The 20118-nt window shown below is 50.5% G+C and overlaps 1 protein-coding gene across 4 annotated transcripts in view; it reads right to left on the bottom strand.

Annotated features, from left to right (window-relative positions):
* The window catches only part of CHST15 (carbohydrate sulfotransferase 15), a 91498-nt gene that overhangs the window by 16624 nt on the left and 54756 nt on the right, over positions 1 to 20118 (bottom strand). For all 4 annotated transcript variants that reach the window (XM_045809335.2, XM_045809336.2, XM_045809339.2 and 1 more), the window contains 4 exons: positions 16711 to 17774; positions 15678 to 16017; positions 13627 to 13773; positions 10434 to 10590 (listed from right to left, as the gene is read on the bottom strand). In XM_045809335.2, the coding sequence (XP_045665291.2) occupies positions 10434 to 10590; positions 13627 to 13773; positions 15678 to 16017; positions 16711 to 17256 (1190 nt within the window). In that variant the 5' untranslated portion in view covers positions 17257 to 17774. The remainder of the gene's footprint in view (positions 1 to 10433; positions 10591 to 13626; positions 13774 to 15677; positions 16018 to 16710; positions 17775 to 20118) is intronic.

Raw genomic sequence — 20118 nt, 5'->3', positions numbered from 1 at the left:
TTCAAACCAACTGTGGAATGATGAAGTAGGGGAGAGAAGCCAGCAGGGAAAATACACCACAGGTTAAGCCGACATAAGCTCGTAATGAATCATCACAGAAGTTCCCAGACACTTATGCAAATCTCAGGATGCATTAACAAAGGTATGGCATTGAGAATGAGGAAGGATGTCACTCTGCTCCACCCTGGCAGATTGGGACCCCAAAGGATGCTTGCCTGCTTCAGTGCTGGGTACTGAATGGTGGGGGGAAGGAGCTGTTCCATCTGAAGAAGAAAGACTTAGAAGAAAGAATAAGTTTCAATGTCTATAAGGCTGTCCTGGCTGGAAGGAGACCTGAACCATGCTCCTGAAGGACTGACTGATCAGTAGGTAGAAGCTTCGGGAACTAGTTTGAGGCAAGGCAAAAAGTCTCCAGCTGGGACAGTCCAGCATGAAGTGAGTGGCCCCAGTGGTAGGAGCAGCCAAGGCTGGTGGGGCTGAGTGAGAGCCAGCTGACCCTGACCCCCAGCCAGCCCCCCTGCAGCTTAGGGGCTGCTAAGACCCTTCTCCTGAACTACCTAGTTGTCTTCCTCTTCAACCATCCCAAACAGATGGGTGTTACATTTGGCCAGGACTGTTTCCAAGAGTAATTCCAAATATAAGTCCAAATACATTCCAGGCCTTCTGTGCTATGGTTATTTTAAAAGGCTGCTAGGCGGCCCCATGACAGGGGCTCAGCCCTTGTGGAGGTGCGCTCAGCTCCCGCCTGGGCAGGGTGGGGGTCCTGGGGCCCAGCACTGCTGCAAGGGGGAGCGGGAGAAAATATGTACCTGGGGGGGGGGGTGGCTCCCTCAACCCAGGGCCTCTGGAAGGGACAACGTCTCTCCCATGGGGACAGAGGAGTGGCTATCAAGGCCATCACTGAAGGGCCCACCGGGTAAAATCAAGACGGTTATGCCAAGGCCAGTGGTGATTCTCTTCAACGACACAGAACCTACGTGAGCAGAGGTGGGGGGCCTGCTCGCCGCAACAACGGCGGCAGCCACTACTCCGTGGGCTGCCCCTGCACGTCAGGCTCGCGCAAGTGCTAGGGGCTTCAGCTCGTGGTCCACCCCTGATGCGGCCGCCCCTCCCCAGGCCCTGCGCTGGGTACTGCGCACATGTCCTCATTCCGTGTGCAAGACCTGCCCCCGAACCCGAGACACAAGCTCAAGGTCATCACCCTGTCTCAGGAGAAGACTGGCTTTTTGGAGAGATTAAGGAGTTCCCAAGGTTACACAGCCCAGGAGACTTTGCAGCTGGAGCCCAAACCAACCCATGGCTGCCTGAGCCCCAAGCCCCCCGACACAACAGGCCTCAGCTCTGGCCTCAGAGTTCAAAGACAGAGCCAAATCAAGAGCTGACCAAGAGCGGGGTGCTGGCCAGTGGAGCCGATGGGCTTGGCGTTTTGTTTGAGGTGCACGGTGATTTGGAACGCTGTAAGAGAACTAGTTAGTGACTTACAGGGGACAGAAAAGCAATCACGAGGCGTAACAGAGCAGCAAACGCTCAGGGTAAACACGACGAGCTTCACCGTCACGATCAGGAAAAGCCGATGCGGTCACAGAGCAGCGCACTGGGCGTCCAGAAAATGGCAGCAACCACAAAAAGGTGTTCAGGTATTTATTAGAATTTCAGAGCTCCCGGAGTGACCTTTGAGCACGCACATAAGCTGATAGTCATTGGCTGCTGCAACAGCTCATTTGATTTAAATGGTTTGGCTCTTCAATGATGGTGTGCTTGTCGGCCAGCCTTCCCGCAACGAGGAGACCCAGGCAGGTTCCAGCTCAACGTCACTAGTTCAGGGAGGCTGGCTTCTCCTCCTTTTGAAATGGTTTTGTTCATACCATTTTAAAATTGAGATGTAATCGACATATCAACAATTCAGTAGTTTTTAGCAGACACACAAAGCTGCACAAGTATCATCACCAGACAATTCCAGAAGACTTTCATCACCCCAGAAAGTGACTGTCGGTTTTAACCTGTCAGTTCCGAGGGAGGCTCACAGGAGAAGTCACGGAGATCCCACGCCCACAAGGCACACGGAAGGTTCGACTGCATCAGCTCCGTCTCGAGAGCCCGAGCGGTGCCATCGCTCCCAGCTACTGCTCTGCGTGTCAGACGTCTTGGAGAGCTGAGCTCTGAGAAAAGATCAGGGGCGGACGCCGAGGTGCTGGGCGGCGGAGAGCAGCTGACGGCTCCTGGGGGGGCTCACCGACGGCTGTGCTGGCCCCGACTTGGCTGTGCGCCCAGAGCGCCCACCAGCCGGCTTCTCAGTGACACACGTGAACAGCCCTATTTCCTCCAGCAGGAGCCCCCAAGAGGTGGGCACGCTCTCGTCTTCCACTTCAGCCCTCACCCCATGACATCTCCACCACTCTGTAGCCATCCGAACGGTGATGACAAGAATGAAACCTGGAGAGCCCCCTCATCATTCTCCATTTGTTGGCATCCACATGCAAATCACTGATCAATAACTTCCTGACCTCTGATAAGGTGCCATCAATAATGATTATGTATATTTTTTCCTTCAAGGAAATAAGGCCATTTAACGTGGCCGAGAAGGAGACCCTTCTGTCTCACTGAGTGATAAGCTGTGAATTTCTCATCACGAGGAACAACGAAGCAGGACTGGCAGGGCCAGCTCACTTGGAGGAAACGTCAAGAGCCACCCAAGGCCGTACACATGGGTGACACTGATGAGTCTCATTTTCTGCCAGAGAAGAACATCCAGGTTTGGGCCTAAACATGCCCACATGGATGCAACATCTCCAGCTCACTGAGGGCATTTGGGCTGGGTCTTCTCTTCCCCTGGAGCAGGAGGAGGGTTCCGGTTCACCTTTGTTTCTTCCAGAGCATCCAATCATGGGTCCTTGGTCAACATTCATGGAACAGAGGGGAGAACCTCTCAGAGCCAATACCAAACATCCCTTTGATCTAAAGCCTGGCATGGTTTACAAAGCACTTTCACACAGTTCCCTGTGACCCTGATAGCAGGCGTCTGCTGGCAGAGAAGGAAAGGAAGCACACAGAATTGCTGGGCTTCCCCTGGCTGAAGCAGCAGCAAAGCCAGGCCTGGATCCCTGGCTGTGGGATCCCACCACAGAGAGTGGTCCCTGACTGCTACGCACCCCCCCCAAAAGCTTTAACTCGCCAACCTCACTAATTCGAGGTCCCTGAAGTGACCTGGCGGTCCAGAGTGGACTGAGCGCCCTCCCCCATCCTGGCCTGAGGGGTCCACGGCTCATAGCCTCCGCAGACAGAGCAACAAGGGGCCCTTCTCCCCGGTGTGCCTCCCCCCGCCCCCCGAAGACAATCCGGGTGGGAATACTCAGGACTGCCAACGACTTTGTAAACATTTCCCCAAAAATAAACAGTGTCAAACACATGGGAATTTTCAGCATGATGGTTTTTCTCTCCCCAGTAACAAGATGTGGCCCCTCACCAGGCGATTACTCCCAAATGGCCATCGGAGCACCTTCACGAAGGCCAGCGCTGTCCTGGCCGGGGCCTGGCCAGCTCGCCCTCCCTGATCTGACGTCCGAGGCCGACCCCCTGGCCCTTGGGTGGCTCCCAGTTCAGCCCTATGAACGTGACCTCACACTACTTTTAGGGCTCATTAAAGGCATGCCAGTGGCACCCAGACAGCTTCTGAGAAGCAAAATGCCTCAATTCACCAGGAAACAGGCTGCTGAGAGACACTCTATTAAGTCTCCTGCAGACTGCTGCTAATCCTTCCTCCTCCAGGGTCTTAAAGACAAGGAGAGTGGGAGCCGGAGGGAGGGAGGCAGGGCATGGAATCGCTCCTCGGCTGTCACAACCTCTCTGCTCCACCGGCCTCTCCCCCCACTCCAGCTCTTGCCCCCAGAGTTCTCTGAATTTCCCTTTAAGATTATGGATGCTAATAACTGATCCATCAGCGCTGAGGAACAGCCTGCCCTCTAATCCTCGTGCAAACGTGTGATAGAGAACACGTCACCGGACGCCGGCATGCCAGCTCTCCTCTCCTGTCGCAGAACGTGTCCGTGGTGTGACATCAGTGCTTCCAGCGACCTAGAGAAGTTCAGCTGTTTGGAAAAGATCTTCAGCACAGGCTGAGTGGCGAGAGAAATTCTTGTCGCAGGTCAGAGGTCTACAGCGATTCAGAAGCATCGGTTGGCGCAGCCTCCTGCCATCTGAGCTTGGTATCGCCCTGGGATCGGCATTTCGCTCTCGCTGATGTGGAGTCCATGCTTAGCCACCCAGAAGACAGGGGAAGTGGGGAGTCATCCTGCTGATGGCTCACCGTCCCATCCCACCCAGCATCTGCCCTCAGCAGAAAAGACGTGTTCCACCCACAGTGAAACCTCCCCAGGGCAGAGAGCAGACGGTGGCCGCTGGACGGGAGAGGCCTCCCCAGCGACAGCTCGGAAGGGCCCAGCCACACAGCTCCTGATGGCACTGGGGAGACCTCTGTGCAACTGTGTCATGGCCCAGCCCTTCGCTCTGTCTGGCTCGCCCCATTGGACCCCCCAGCTTGTCCCACAATGGGGTCCGTAATCCTCCTGCACACACACTGCTGTCTCCCCGTCTGCGTCCCAAGGACCAGCCTCTGATAGGAAGACAGCTCGACTCCTCAAACAACACGGGCTCAAATCCAGCCTGGCCACTGCTAACCAGGTGACTGCGGGGAGATGACTTAGCCCCACTGAGCCCAAACACCTACTTGCCAAGCACGAGTGGGGCAATGCCTGAACAGTGCTTAGCACAGAGGCAGCCCTGAGTTAATGCTGAGGTCACTTAATTGAGGGCCGTCCCACTCCTTCCATTAGACATAGGCGCCAGGGGGGCAGACAACGATTTTGCCCTTTGACATGTGCCCCACATGTAGCACTTCAAAGGCGTCCAATGACTGTTTAGTGAGTAAACGAGTGCTCACTCTGCGTTACTGTTATTATTTGCTACTAGTGTGACCTAGTAATAATAGCTAACGATTACATAGTATTTTGCGTTCATCCAGCACTATTTAAATACGTTACATATATTAAGTTATTCTCACAACCCTAAAAGCAGGACTATTTTCCCCCATTTCACCAATAAGTAAATGAGACACAGAGAGGTCTAGTAGTTTGCCCAAGGTCAGTGGCAGAACCGGAACCATCTGGTTCCCCCCCCAAGGCTATGACTCTGTCAAGGTGACCCTGGTTTTCCACTTACTACCCACATGTCTTACCACCCACTTTGCAGATGGAGTAAAATCCATGAAACCAGGATTCCTGTCCAAAGGTTTAGCATCACTCATTACTCTGTCCGATTGGACACATTTCATTAAGTGCTTGATTCCCTCCCTTCCTAGTACATCAACATAAATAGATTAATTATTGACTCAGTCTAGTGGATTGTTAAGAAGTCAGTTTCTACAAGCAGATGAAGAAAACAATGCCCCAGGAGTCAAAGTTCAAGGTGCCCGGGTCAAAATCAAGTTCTCGCTCTTTACTGAGCTCAGTTCTCCTTCCCGTTGGACCCTTCATCATAAAACGTGAGCACCAAGCATCCTGTGCTGGCCACCGCCATCCCTGGCATTAAGACTACGCACAGAATTAGACCCAAAACATAGACACGGTAAAATCCTTAATAGATGGCATGTGACCCCACTCCAAGTGTCCCCTGAACGAACTACATCAGAGGGCTCAGCACCTTCCAGCCATTTGTCCCAGTTAATGAAGGCGGTGTCTGAATTAGGAGGCAAACTCTGTCAACCACTCACAAACGAAGCGACGGGAAGCTAACAGGAGATGTGCTGAAAGGAACAGTCTTTCCCACTTTAGAGTCGAATTAAAGGAAGAAAAATTCTGCTTTTTAATTAACTAGGCCAATTTGGCCTAGAAATGGTTCACTTTTTTAAACTGTCATTATCTCTTACGTAGAGAAATTTGCAGCGTGAAACTTGGCTGGCCCTTCTGGCCATGAGAACCAGCCTACCCGCATTCCACTATTCCTCTGTTCTCCTGGGGGGGGGGGAGGGAAATAAACGTACCATTTACATCTTTCTCTGGAAACTTAATAAGTGATTGATTTGATTCTGTGTGCAATCCCAACATTTTAAAAACCCTCTACCTTGGATCAATTTTAGAAATAAAGGCTAAATGTGAATCTGAAACTAGAAATAAACTCCACCCCCATCCCCCACCAATTTGTAGATGGAAAGAGCAGTTTAGCCTAATCCCACCCGCAGCAAGCAACCCCCAGAACCTTCCCCTACAGAAGAGCAAGGTCATGGAATGACCCAAGTGGGCTGATGGCCTGGACCCAGTTAGACCAATGGGAACAGGGGTTCCAAGTGTTTGTTTCTTCCAAAAATCTAAACATTGAATACCTATCATCCTTTCCGGCTGGGATGGCGAATAAGCCATTTAAGATACGCCATGAGTCATGGGTTTCAAAAAAGAAATTCCTATTGTTGCATACTTATCAATGTTTGAAAAGCGAGGAAACAGCTGTTGCTTTCAGTAACCCACACAGAAAATGTGCACATGAACACACCCTCCACTGTACACGTGCAGGTGCTGTCTCTGGACATGGTAATGTGCTGGCAGCTTCTCTACTCCTGGCCGCACCGCTGGGGCCCAGGTTCCTGGACGATCAGATGGGGAAATGGACGGCAGGTGTGGCAGGCGATCATCCCTGTTCCTTGACACGCACACCCTGCCATCTCCTCCCCTTGAGTGTGGCCTGGCCCTCAGGACTTGCTTCTAACCAACGGAATGTGGTCAAGGTGATGGGCCAACACTCTAGTGATCAGATTACAAAAGATCGTGACTTCTGACCTGTCTGCTGATCCTCTCCCTGGGTGGCTCTGAAGAAGCAAGCAGCCGTGTTGGCAGAAGCAAGGCATTGAGGGCAGTCTCAAGCCAATGGCCAGCAAAGAACGGAGGCCCTCCTTCCAACAGCCATTGAGGAACTGAATTTTGCCAACAACCATGTGAGCTTGGAAGCAGAGCCTTCCCCAGTCAAGCCTTTGGATGAGACCCCACCCTGGTGAAGCCTTGACTGCAGCCCTGGGAGAGATCCTGAAGGAGAGGACGCAGTAAACTGTGCCAGATTCTGACCCACAGAAACTATGCAATACTGAGTGTGTGGTGTTTTAAGCTTCTAGGTTTTGGGGTGATTTGTCACGTAGCAGTAGATGACTAACGTAGGAGGCAACCCAACAACGGGGTTAGCCTCCTGATGCAGGCTGTCACCATGGCATCCTGCCATCCCCTCCTCGGCACCACGACATCCACCATGAGAGAGTCCAGGCCTCACTTCTAGGTAAAAGTGCCAGCTCCCGGAGGGTAGGCACTGGGTGGGCCTTCATCCTTCCGGGACATGTATATGCTTAGCACCCACCACAGGGCCCAACATGGGGTCAGGGCTCAGCAAATGTCTGAGCTGATGAACTATCTCCGTTGAGGACCAGAAAGGCAAGAAATCTTCACTTTCAACTCCTACAATAGACAGAGTATTTGTTCCAGAAAGCAGGCAAGCAAGCAAACAAAACAAAACACGGTGACTACTTGGAAGGGCCATCTTGGGGCCCTCGAGTCTTCTAAGGGAAGGCAGACTTTTGGCTGGGTCTGAGAGGCAGGCTGGTCAGGTCCTGCTTCTGGCTCACTGTCTGAACCTGGGCAGCACCATGACCCCCCCCATTCAGAGGCCCGCCTGATGGCACTTGTGTCCTCAGAGATAAAATCAGAACTGCAGGAAGAGAGGGATACATGTGGGGAAGTTGACTCCACTCTGCAACATGAGAACCCATGGTCTTTACATTTGTCCTCACTGATCTCCCTGCTCGGGATGCTTCTTTCTCTCAACCACATTCTTTGTTGACTTGGCAAACTCTTACTCGTCCTTCAAAACCCAGCCTGGCTTTGGCTCCTCCAAAGTAACTCTTTCCCACCTGAAGCTCATTCCCTCTTCTGAGCCACTTATCTTCCCTCTTGCTCCGGCTGAATCCACAGACTGTAACAACCACAGCCATTCCTGTCTTGCAACCAGCCATGAGCTCCCCATGCCCAGGGCCTAGAACAGGGCTGACACACACTGAACAAGCCCAGACACAGACCGGTTCCCGCTGCTCTATGCCCAGGGAGGGACAACATGTTGCAGTTTTCACTCTCTTGGCCCCCTGAGGTTGAGGTGCAGTGTGACCTTCCTCAGAACGAGGAACTAGGGAGATGTGACAGGAAGACATTCAGGGAGCAGAAAGCACACTCTTGAGAGAATGTTCCAACCTTGTGAACTGCAGCTGGGGGCCGTCTGGGGGAGGGAGGCAGAGCAGCTGTGAAAACACCTCAGTGGGCGGCAAGGGGTCATTTAGTCACTAAGCCTTTCCTTTCAAGGCTGACAGTTACATAATCATGTCCACACAAGAGCATCACTGGTTTGTGTCAACTGTTCTCAGACTGAGGGGGACCAGCTCACTCCGTGAGCAGAAGGGCCAAACTTGTGCCTCCGAAGTGTGGGAACCAGAAGATAGGATGAGGCGAGCTGCTCCAAGGTCAGTGGCTGCCTCAGAACCAGACCAATGGATTCCTGAGGCTGAAAGGAGGACGGAACCAGAGTGGAACCATCTGGGACATATAGATGTGCCTTATGGCATAGCACCAGGAGGGCTGCAAGGGGCAGAGATGGAGGGGGATAATCCAGGTCCCTTCTGACCAGATGACATTCAGAGCCACAGGGGCCATTTTGAGAACTCCACTGAAAGGACAGAGAGATAAATTCAGGGAGGTGTGAGCAGGGCAGGACTTCAAGTCATGTTCTTTGGGGGCAACAAAGTGAAACAAACGAAGCAAGTTATAAGACTCTATGTGCTTACAATTATGTGTGTACACACACACACACACACACACACACACACCACTTAGCTGCATAGGTAGGCAGTCTGGAAGAAAAACACTCAATATAAATAAGAGCTATCTGATGGGAGATTATAGGTGCTTTCTATAATAGTTTTCTTTATAGCTTTCCGGTGTACTTCCTAAAATTTCCACAACAAGCATGTCTTACTTCCATCACCGGCAAGGATGTGAGGCCAGGAACGCATGCCCGTCCGTGAAGGTATTCAGGGCCTACTAGACTCCTAGGGCTGCTGAGACAAACTACCACCGTCTCATGGCTGGTGACCGTGGGAGTTCATTCTCTGGCCCTCCTGAAAGATGCTAGTCTGGAAGCCTGACGTCGGCAGGGTGGGGTTCTGCTAGGGGTTCTGAGGGAGGCTCTGTTCCAGGCCCATCTCCAGCTGCCAGTTGACAATCCTCGGCGTTCCCTGGCCTGCAGACACGTTACTCCGGTCTCTGCCTCCGTCATCACGTGGTGCTCTCCCTGTGTCCAGATGTGCTCTTTTCACATGGACACCAGCCACCGGATTAGGGGCCACCCTAATCCAATAGGACCTCATCTTAACTTGAGTCCATCTGCATAGACCCTGTTTTCAAACAAGATCACACTCACACGTATGGGGAGGGGGTGACTAGAACTTCAACATATCCTTGCAAAGGGCATAATTCAACCCGTAACAAGAGGTGGGTAGCCCAAAGGAAAGGGAGACACGGAGGGCTGGGTCTGCTTCAACATCTGGCAGGCTCTCCCGCTTGGGGAGCGTGACCCTTGGGTCTATGGGGAAGAAACAGATCCAGTGTGGATGCTCCCAAAAGACAGACTTGATTGCATAACAGGAAGACTACTGTCACCAAGCTGGACTGGTCATCTTGGGTGGGGGACTCCCACTCTTGGGTCCTGGAGCCGCCTGAGGGCTCCTCTCTCTGATGGGATAGTACTGCGTGGATTGTCACGCTAAGTGAATTTCAGGTCCTGGACGTCCCAGGCTTCTGTCATCCCCACTGGCTTCATCTGACTCAAGCATCACCAGCGCCAACCCGGCCACCCCCATACTGTGAAGTCTCATGCTAGCTGTGCCTTGGACATACTGGGCGACCCCTGCTTTTTTACAACAAAGCAGCCCTGCCCATCATCTCTCCTCCTTTTGGCTTTTCAAGGAAAGGGGGAGACTGAATACTTGGAGCTGATAGGGATAAAGGCCTCGCTCAGGTCGGGACACAAGGAATCGTGGGAGCCAAACCCCTTGGGAAACCCTGACATCCCCTGATTCCAAGGGGGTTTTGCACAATAACCAAGGAGGGTCCCACGTTCCCAAGTCAAACAGGCCAGAGGCTGAAGGTCCACAGACCAGTCAGAAGGTCTAAGAAAACAATCCACAATTTGTTTAGACCCAGTGAAGATTGCACCAACAATAACATTTACATAAGAAATAGCAGTAAAATTCCAAGTTAAGCTTGTTTATTTAAAAAAAAAAAAAAAAAAGGAAGATCTTGTTCAAGTAGTTCAAAACTGCTTTTTCACCCCAAATACAAGAAATCCAAAATGCTCACCTCTCCACAGGGTCCCTGAGCATGACGATAAGTTTTGCATCTGGCTGAAAGGCGTGGATGAAGTCCTGGGTCAGAAAGGGCGGCTCTCCATCCGTGCTGTTGTCATAGAAGAAGGTCCAGGCATTGTTGTCCCACATGGTGGAGGCACTGGCCTCCCCTAGAAACAGAGAACACTGCACATAAGCAGTGCTGAGTTGCGGGCTCCCACGGGGCAGCTGCTAGGGACCAAACCAGGCTCCACGCTGACACCGGACTCCAGGAAGAGGAGGCTGACAAGGCCCCTCTGCCACAGTGACCTCCCCCGCTCCCACCCAGAGGTCGCTGTCTGGAAATCAAGGTGATCCGGGCAACACTGAGCATCTGCTTCCTCCCAGCTCCTCTCCAGGATGTGTAAAAAAAACCCTCTACCAGCATCTGGCCTCCCAATTTCATGATATTTGACATTGCTCATGGTGCACAGCTCTGTGGCATTTTAAAGGCCCACTGAGAATGTACTAGATGGTTCCCTTCGAAAAGCACCAGAGATGAAGGAGTAGTTTGGGGAAGCTGACCTTCATTAGGAAATTAGATGCAATCTGCATTGGATTTTACATGAAATCACAACCCACGGCTGGTCCCCAGCACGCCCTGAGAGCAAACCAAGAGAAAGATTTTGCGGGAAGGCTCACGGGACCTCAGTCTGGAGGTGCTGTGTCCTGAGTGCCCCCCCACTTCATCGCCCTGCACACAGCTGGCACTCACTCCGTGCTGACTGGGTGGACAGGGAGTGGGTCCACCCTTTTCTATCACGGTCTGTATGAATGAAGGATGAAATGTTAAATACACATTCTAGGACAGCCCTGAGGCCAAGATACACACATTTCAACATCTCTCACTCAGATACTTGAACCAATTTCCTGACTTTTTTTTTTTTTAGAAGATTTAGAAAGAAAGGCAAATCGATCAACTACATACAAATTCAATTTCCCAACATTTTACATGGGTATTTGATACGTCACAAAGTCACTTATTCAGGGAAAACCTGAGCCAAAAGACTAGCGTCATTGATCAGTGATGAGTGCATCACAATAATGCAGGGAGCTGGCAGACAGGCCCCGTCTGTTCTGTTGTCTGTGCAATCACATTCAGGTGAGCACTTCTGTTCTGGTCTTTCCTCTCTTCTCTTTTTTTAAAAATAATACCATAGGATATAGGAAAGACAAGTCAATCAGAAGTCCTTTGAAAATTCTCCTCACAATGAATACAAGAATATTAGAACAAGAGAAGTATCTAAAACTAAATTGGCACAATTCTGTCAAATCTCATAAATATACTACTACAACCATACAAACATTTGTCCATCCTCCAGTCCGTCCGTCCGTCCATTCATCCTCCGTTCATTTCACATCCATTCATCCAGAAAGCATTCATCTGGCGTCTACTAAGTGCCTGGCACTGTGCTTGTGATAGAGGAGGGAAACAAGACAGACAATCCCCTCTCCTGTCCAACCTTGCAATCTAGGGGGGGCCGACAACTCCATATGCAATCAGCCCCCCATGTGAGCACGTGGACAGGGTAGAGCAGGGTGCCCTGAGAGCAAAGGCAGGGGCACTTCAGTGTGTCTAGAGCCCCACCCCTGAGAACCCGGCCACTCAAACCCTTCGTAAGCCCAGCCATCAGCCCAGACCACTGAGGAAAGGCTCTCTCTCAGCCCTGAGCCGAGATGCAGATCGACCCCCTACTCTCTACCAAAGATCTAACCAGAGGAAGCTGAAGCTGAATCACGTTCCAGGGCTGGAATGGAGCTGGTCCAGCAAGCCCACTGAACAGATGTGCAGGCCGAGCTCAGGAATACAAAGATGGACTCGTCACAAGGCACAGAGCTGCCTGGTGGCATGGGTGGGCGAGCTGCCAGCTTTCCCCACACCTCTCCACTACCTAAAACTCCCCAAACTCTGCTTTAGGTAAATATCAGAGCAGCAAATTTTTTCTTTAATTTTCCTTCTTAAATCTGGAAGTAAGTAAAATTAGAAAACCAAACTAAGGCTTTCCTTTTTCATTCATTATCTTAGGCTCTATTTCCTAGCCCTAGGATATATATTTTTAGCTCTTTCATAAGAACATGAGATTCTCCCAGAGGCATATGGTGTGGGAGTCACAGTCAAATATTAATTAGACTTGTGATCTAAGGTGTGTGGACCCAAGGCTGCAAGAAAATAGCTAGTAGCCAATTCACACCGGGGTGGGGGTGGTGTATGATCTCATCCGGCTCTCCGAACTTGATTTCTTTGGGTTAAAAAAACAAAACAACAAATAAATCAGGGCTTAGGCATGTAAGCCTATCTCCTAGGACAGGAAGAGTCAAAAGCAAAGAGCCATCTTTCGAATGGTTGATTACAATTCCTCTTAGTTGCTAACAGAGTCACTGAATTCGGAGAATCAAAATATAATAGAGTTAGGAAAATAAAAAAACAGATTGCTGCCTCAGGTAACCAATTTAAGGAAACTATGTGGCCAGATTTCTCTCTTTCAGAAGGTGTAAGTGGATAAATGTCTTCTCCTAAGCTGAATCCAATACAAAGAGCGAATAGGTAGGTTCTTTATAAACGTTCTTGTGAATTAAAAAAAATGGTTATTAATCAAGCCACCTCATTTTGAATGTCTAAAGGCATTAACTTGACAATGGCTAGGCTTTTTCAACAGCAATTAGTCACCAACAATGCATCGGGGTTGTTATCTGTTTCTGGAGAGATTGCCTCTGTCTTTACCAGGTCCTGGGGCCAGGGATTCCAAAGGCCACGATATTAAATCAATGACTAACCGGTTAATTTTATGCTCCCCCATCCCAACTTAGACCGGTCTGTCATGAAGAGAAACCAAGCACGTGTGCTTCATTTAAATAAAAACAAAAAAATGTCAATTTTTAGGAAAAAAAAAACATTCCAGGTACATGGCCGTCTCCGTGTACTAAAAAGTCTGCTCAACATTTCTGCTTTCCAGAAATTATGTCAGTGATGTAAACGTTTCACACAGCAGTAAGAGTGATGGCCAGGCTGGGAAGCACGCCCTCCACCGAGACAGCAGGCCTCCTGCAAATGTTCCCCAGGCCACAGCAAAAGCCAGGCCAGCCCTAGAGCAGAAGGGGCCCAGTGGGAGTGGGGGCTGGGCCCCAGGCAGGAGCGGCCCCAACGGGGAGTCACACAGAAGCCGTACCGATAATGATTCTAGTCATCCTGCTCTGCTCCTGCGCAGAGCCGGCCTGCAGGCCTTGATGGATCTGGTGTGCAGCCAGGTCAAAGAGGTCCAGGTAATCTTCCACGGGGTAGCGGTCCCGAAGCCCATCTCTCAGGCGGACAATCCCTACGAGAACCAAGAAGCAGGAGTTACTGAGGACGAAGCGGCCACTGCTGGGGGGTGGCCTCCTAGGAAGAGATAGAGAGGGATGGAAAGGCCCAGGGGCCAGCCGCAGCAGCCGAGGCTCCACCCAAGTGAGCTGCTGGAAGGGGCTCACAGGGAGAATGTTTGCAAATTGGCTGTCCTCTTTAGCCTGCTCCCTTCGAGGGGTGGGAGACCACCACTGAGCTGCAAGTGGTGGCTTCTAGGATGGCACACCCATTCGAGAACTATGAACACATCTGCTTGGAAGGCCAGACTTTGGGGCTGGCTGACAGGGGCACCAGGTGGGGCCCTGAAGTGGCTGGGCAGCAAGGGCATCCAGAATGCACACACTGTATCAAACAGGAATGGGAGGGTTTTTAAAGATTTTATTTGAGAGAGAGAAAGAGAACAAGCAGCGAAAGGGCAGAGGGAGAAGCAGGCTCCCCAACACGGGGCTCCATCCCAGGGCCCTGGGATCCTGCCCTGAGCCAAAAGCAGATGCTTAACCGACTGAGCCACCCAGGTGCTCCAGAAAAGGAGTTTTTATCGGAGCTTCTTTCTCTCTCTGGCCTGTTTGATCAAGCAGGTCGTCTGTCTGTCCAAACAAGGGGAATTGTCCCAGAATCCCAGGACACACGGTTGAACTTACCAGTCATTCTGCCATAGCCCAATGCAGCCGAAATTTGCCCTTTGCCTTAAAAACAGGTCAATTTTGCGTGCAACTCTATTAACAACACAACACTGCCCCCAAACCACAGCTACCAAGGTTAATAGAAAGTGGAGGGAAAACGTCCATTTGCAAAAGAGCAAGAGGTTCAAGGAGACTCTGAGTACCAGATCCCAGAAGCACGCGCCCCTGTGTGTTTCCCTCGTCCCCGCCAGTGGGAGGCTGGTTCTCATTAGGGCAAATGGTGAGCCGTGCAGGGAGAGCACCCTACATGACACCGGGGCTCCCACAGCTGCCTCTGCCAAACCACGAAAGACACATTTCCTCCTCTTGGTTCACTCAGGAAGAACATCAAAAGGATTAAGTCAATTTGTCAGGAAACAAACAGGACTTGATCTAAACTTAGGCTCTTCGAAGGAAAACTTTTAAGATCCCCTTCTAAGCAACTTGGTCCTTTACATGAAACACGCCCTGGAGTTCCGCCCCAGCTTTTGGCATTTGTCGAAGTGACTGAACGTCTCCTGGCAGAAGGGAAAAGGTTAAGAAAAGGAAACAGTGACCCGAGGGTTGCGGGGTGGCTAGGGCTGAGTGGGAGCCATATCCAAAGTCATCCCTGTGTGCAAGGGGTGCTGTGAGCAAGGTCGCCCAGAGTCATGTCCGTGTGATTTTCCTTCTGCGCTTGAGGCAGACGGATGGTGCAGGTCAGAGAAAAAATGAGGCCCAAAGCAGCTCGAAGACGTGTTCACAGCCCTCGGAGGAGCCAGCCAGAAGCTCGCACTCACCCGGCATGGCAGCCTTTCTTCCCGGTGTCCCCCTGGGGTGGGGGTGGGGGGCTCTGGGGGCCACAATACAAAGATGGGGGGCACAGCCCCAGAAAAACGCCCACCTGGCACCCTTACCCTTGCCCTGCATACAGCTGGCACTCAATAAATGCTCTCTGGGTGGCTGGGAGGTAGGTCCAGCCCCGCGTATATTTGTGCGGGGGGCGGGGGGGGGGGCGCTGGACTAGCGAATTGCCTGCACTTTGCGTCTCAAGGTGTTTCCTCACCTCCTGCGCTGCCTCCCTGGCGGCCCTGAGCACCACGCCGGGCGCCCGCCCCGCGGGCCAGACCTGAGCCAAGCGCGGCTGAACGACCAAAGGACTGAGGCAGGAGGCGACCGGAAGAGACTTGGCACCCGCACGCAGGTCCCGCCCCCCGCGGCGACCCCTTGCGCTCACCGAAGCGCTTCCGGGTCCACCAGTGGGGCTCCTTGATGGCGGAGAACTTGACTTCCGGGTGCAGCCGGAGGCGGTCGTAGAGGTCGGTGGTGCCGCACTTGGGCTGCCCGATGATGTAGAAGCGCGGCAGGCAGCGGAGGCGGAAGTGCTTCCCGCTGGCGTGGGACAGGTGGCCCCAGAAGGCCTTGCGCAGGGCGTCGAAGGTGGAGCGGAAGCGCTTGGAGTAGAGCACGTAGGAGTTGGTCAGGTACGGGTCAGTGGTGTTCCTGCCCGTGAACTCCTCGTACCAACAGGGGCTCTTGCTATTTGGAAGAAATTTATTGGGGATTACTGAAAACATCTGCAACGAAAGAGAAAAAGAGGGCGAGACACACGGAGGGGGGAAATTAGCAAGAACACGTTCTAACCACGATGCGGTCATGCCCTGACCCTCGTTACGGTGTTCACATTTGAAGTATCATTTGACAATGGCTAAACACTAAAATAAAGCAAAGCTTGGTACACAGCCAAGACCATGTTTTTCCTTAGCCCAAAATAAAACTAAAATTTGGAGAGAATGAAGATAAAAGCTTACTCAAAATCCATCCTACGCCAGCACGCACAGCAATCTAATTAAATTTCACAGTTGGAATCTTTTTACTAGTTGTGTATTTAAATGACCATTAGAGACAAAAATACTAATTAGGACACAATAGAAACAGGATGATGGTGATCTACAAAAAAAAGTTTAACCACCATGGTGGCATTTCAAGTCCTGCGATGGAATTATGAGAAGGGGTGGCCCTTTGGTATTTCTAGCTTTGCCATTCAGTACCTCGCATTTCCTCCTTGGTGTAAATAAACATCATGAACAGACAGCCCTCTCCCAGGGCCCTCTGATCTGTGAGGCTGTCAAATTATCCATGTTATACCTGAGAAATTTTTTGGTCATTTTTCTTTACTGTGTTCCCAAACATGGTGCAGAAAAGGAAGCATCTATTTTTAAAAATCAATCCATCAATCATTCAAGAGAGATTAGCACAAGGCTACTCACATGCAATTCCTGCTTCTTGAGGTCTTCTATGTCTGGGAGCTGCCTGGTCGTGAACTCTATCCTGGCTGTGATGCTGTTGATAATTAATTTAATGCTTGCATAGTCTTTCACGTATGAAATATTATTTACAGAGGGTTGGTGATGATGCTCTTTTGTGTCACTCGGGTTTTCGCCGTCCGTCAAGCTGGGATTGCTGGGGAAGGCTCCGTAATGGAAAGGCGAGGAGATCAGAAGCTCTTGGTGGGCCCCAGAAAGGATGTAAGATGCCATCACCAAGGTCATGATCATCAATCCAAACACGAGGCTACATCGCTTCCCCTTCTTGAAGCGCAGAAACCTGCCCCAGCTCTCATTCCCCTCAGCCCTCACCTCGAGAACAGCAAGCAAGTTCATCTGCTTACCGTCCACACGGAGCACAATTTTGTTCTCTCCTTTGCACGCGGGGCACTCCGGGTGACCGCGAAGGGGGCCTTCTCCACAGCCGATGTGCTGTTTGTACTCGTTGTTGGGCAACAACTGTATGCAGCAATTAATGCAGTGCCTCATGGTAATGCCCTTGGACGGCTGGCCCACAGAGCCATGGGCGAGCCCCCGAGGAGCCCGGATGCATGCAAGTTGTGCTGGAAAAACTTTAAGGATGTCTTTCAATGAGATAAGATGGTTTTAAGGCACAAGCAACGGAAACAAACAGAATATAAAAATGAGCAGGCACCGAAGACCTGGAGAATGAGACAAGGGCCTTCTTTGGTTCAACTCCAAAAGACAAAAAGAAGTGATCCCCAACTGTCATGTTCTGTAAGAGCCACTGCAATCTTAGAAGAATCCACAAGTTTGGGAACAATTCTGCCTGTCCTTCAGGTTTTTCCCATGGCACAAAATGAAGTGGAAGAATTCTTGCTGGAGAACATGGAGACACCCAAGAGATTAGCAGAGAGCATGGTCTCAGCGAGGGATGGGTCGGCAAGCCATCCTTGCAGAGGCCGGCGAAGATTTCTTCTACATCCCGCACTCCTTCAAAATGTTTCCTCTTCAGGGGGAGCAAAATCTTTAAAATGTCGGATTACCTGAACAACAAAGAAAAGAGGTTTTATTACATGATGTGGTGATAACCATACCCTGGGGTCACCTTCCCAGGAGAGAAGTTCTCTTTTCTACTCCAGGTTTCAGTCAGTCTGCTGGGCCACAAGCAAGTCATAGAAAATCACATGGGATAAAAGCAGAGCTTTTAGGTGCCTGGTGCTTGGCTTTGGGGTTTGATCTCTGCCACCAAAAGTGGCTCCAGCACCACGCCCACCAGCACCACGTCAAACAGCTCAGATTTTGCACAGCCCATATACCCTCTAATGCCCCAGCCACACCACAGCTAAGTCCTGAGTCCCCGAATCTCAGGACTTCCTAGTCCATTCCCAGATGCACGCACGGTCAGTGACTGTAAGTTGAGAAATGAACGGAAGCATCCATGTTTTTAAATCAACAAACTATCCAAGAATCGGCCTGGTCAGGGTAGGAGCGTATAGAGAAAATATGTTTTTTCTCTCCCAATAGCACCCATAGTCTCTTACCAAGAATTAACCTTTATTATCAGTTTAGGAGGCAAAAGTTAATGAAAATTTAGAAACACTGAAAAGATTCTCTCCTTCAGTAGAGTGCATCATATAAAAAAACCATTTGACTTTAAGTTATTAAGCAATTAAACCCAACGTGCAGTATTCCCCTGAGTAACATAACATTCAGACCCTGAAATCATTTTTCACTTTCATCATCCTGGGGAAAACACGATTCTTAAAAATCCATTAACAGAATTCTGTGGTTATAAAATGTATCGTTGCCCAAATGATGACACTTCTTTGTAGATGTTGTAAAAACAGCAAAAAAGGAGACTTAGTTTCCAATAATGGCAGCGACACTAACTAGCTGTGTGACCTCCAGCGGGCCATATAACCTCTCTGAGCTTTGCCTCCCTCCCCAGTAAAATTAGGGTTAGAGTTACCTCCCTTATAAGCTTGCAGCAAGTACTAAATTAGTTAACACACAAAGAGTTTGCATAATGCCTACACATAGTTATTAGCAACCCCTAAAAGGTAAGCAACATTAATAATAGCATCATCGATGACCATTACAATTATGATTTTTAATTGTCAGTGAACGCCAAGAATGTTCAAAGTGGAATCAAAGATGGGAGATCCTATCACATTATTTTTCCTTAGGGCTCCAGTGTTACTCAAAGGCAGTAGACTCACCTTCAACTTGGCCCCCACACACAGCCCTCAAACAATCCTACCTGTCCCCAGAGAAGGTGGGATTAACTAATCCTGCATTAAAGCCTCCTTGTATTGGCTAGAAGGCTGAACAATGAGGACTCACCAGCAGGAACCTTCCCTTCCCTTGGACAGAAAGGCCCAGGCTTTATCAAAATACGCTAACCAAGAAATAGCCAAGCAGCGCTTCCTAAAATGCCTCCCACTCGGTGTTCTGCACGTTGTGGATACGTGTTCTGTGCTTACATTACTTGGAGAAAAGGTAAGATGGACAAAATCAAACAGATTTCTTTACAACAGGACTTTTTGGGGGCCCTTAATATGCTAATGAGCCCTGTGAATCCACAGGAGAGGAATATAAGATGCAAAATTTCCAAAACATAATTGGCCATGGAATTCTCCTAATGTCGCAAGGAACCAGCTTGAGAAATGCTAGTTAAGGGAGGCCGAGATTGGGGTCAGGGCAGTTCTGGGAAGAGCAGAGGAGCAAGGGTGTGCAGGAGCAAACTGTTCTGGAACCAGGCCAACACCCGGGGCTCCGCCGCCCGCTCATTTCTGAGAGCAGTTGGAGAGACGTGACAGGAGCCTCAAGGCTCAAATCTCTGCCTCCCACTCGCTCAGCCACCCTTGACCCATCACTTGGTACAAACAATTCTTCCAAACCAAAGAAACAAAAGGGCAAGATCCCCTACTTGGAAATCCTATCGCTAAGCCAAGAAAACATTTTTTTACATGTTGAAGACAAGGCCAAGCAGGGCTAAAAGGAGGCTCCGACCAGGAGCTCAGTGTGGAACATGTTCACACCCTTCTGTCTCTCTGGCTGCAGAAAGTCTAATTAGATTTCTAAAAAAAAAGAAAGGAAAAGAAAAGAAACAGAGTCTTTGAAGCTCTAAGACAAGAATGTACAAAATCTGGACCCAGCAGAATGGGCAAAATACTCCTAAACAAAAACAAAGGTTTCTTCTTACAAGCAGAGTAAGTAAATAGATCTGGGTCGTCGGGAAAGCTGACAGTCTCAACGGGGAGGCTCTGGGACGTGCTGAGCCCACGCATTTGCACCCCTGGGCAGGCTGCACCCTCCAGCCAGACCTCTACTCCAGTCTTGCTTCTTAAACACAGAACAGGGAGCCGAGACCTGGGGTGACAACTC

This window comes from Ursus americanus, chromosome 6 (assembly GCF_024610735.1).
Source record: "Ursus americanus isolate L20-20 chromosome 6, mUrsAme1.1.p, whole genome shotgun sequence".
Classification (NCBI taxonomy): Eukaryota; Metazoa; Chordata; class Mammalia; order Carnivora; family Ursidae; genus Ursus; species Ursus americanus.
The sequence above is the reverse complement of the archived record's forward strand: the minus strand, read 5'-3'. Positions and strand labels throughout refer to the sequence as shown.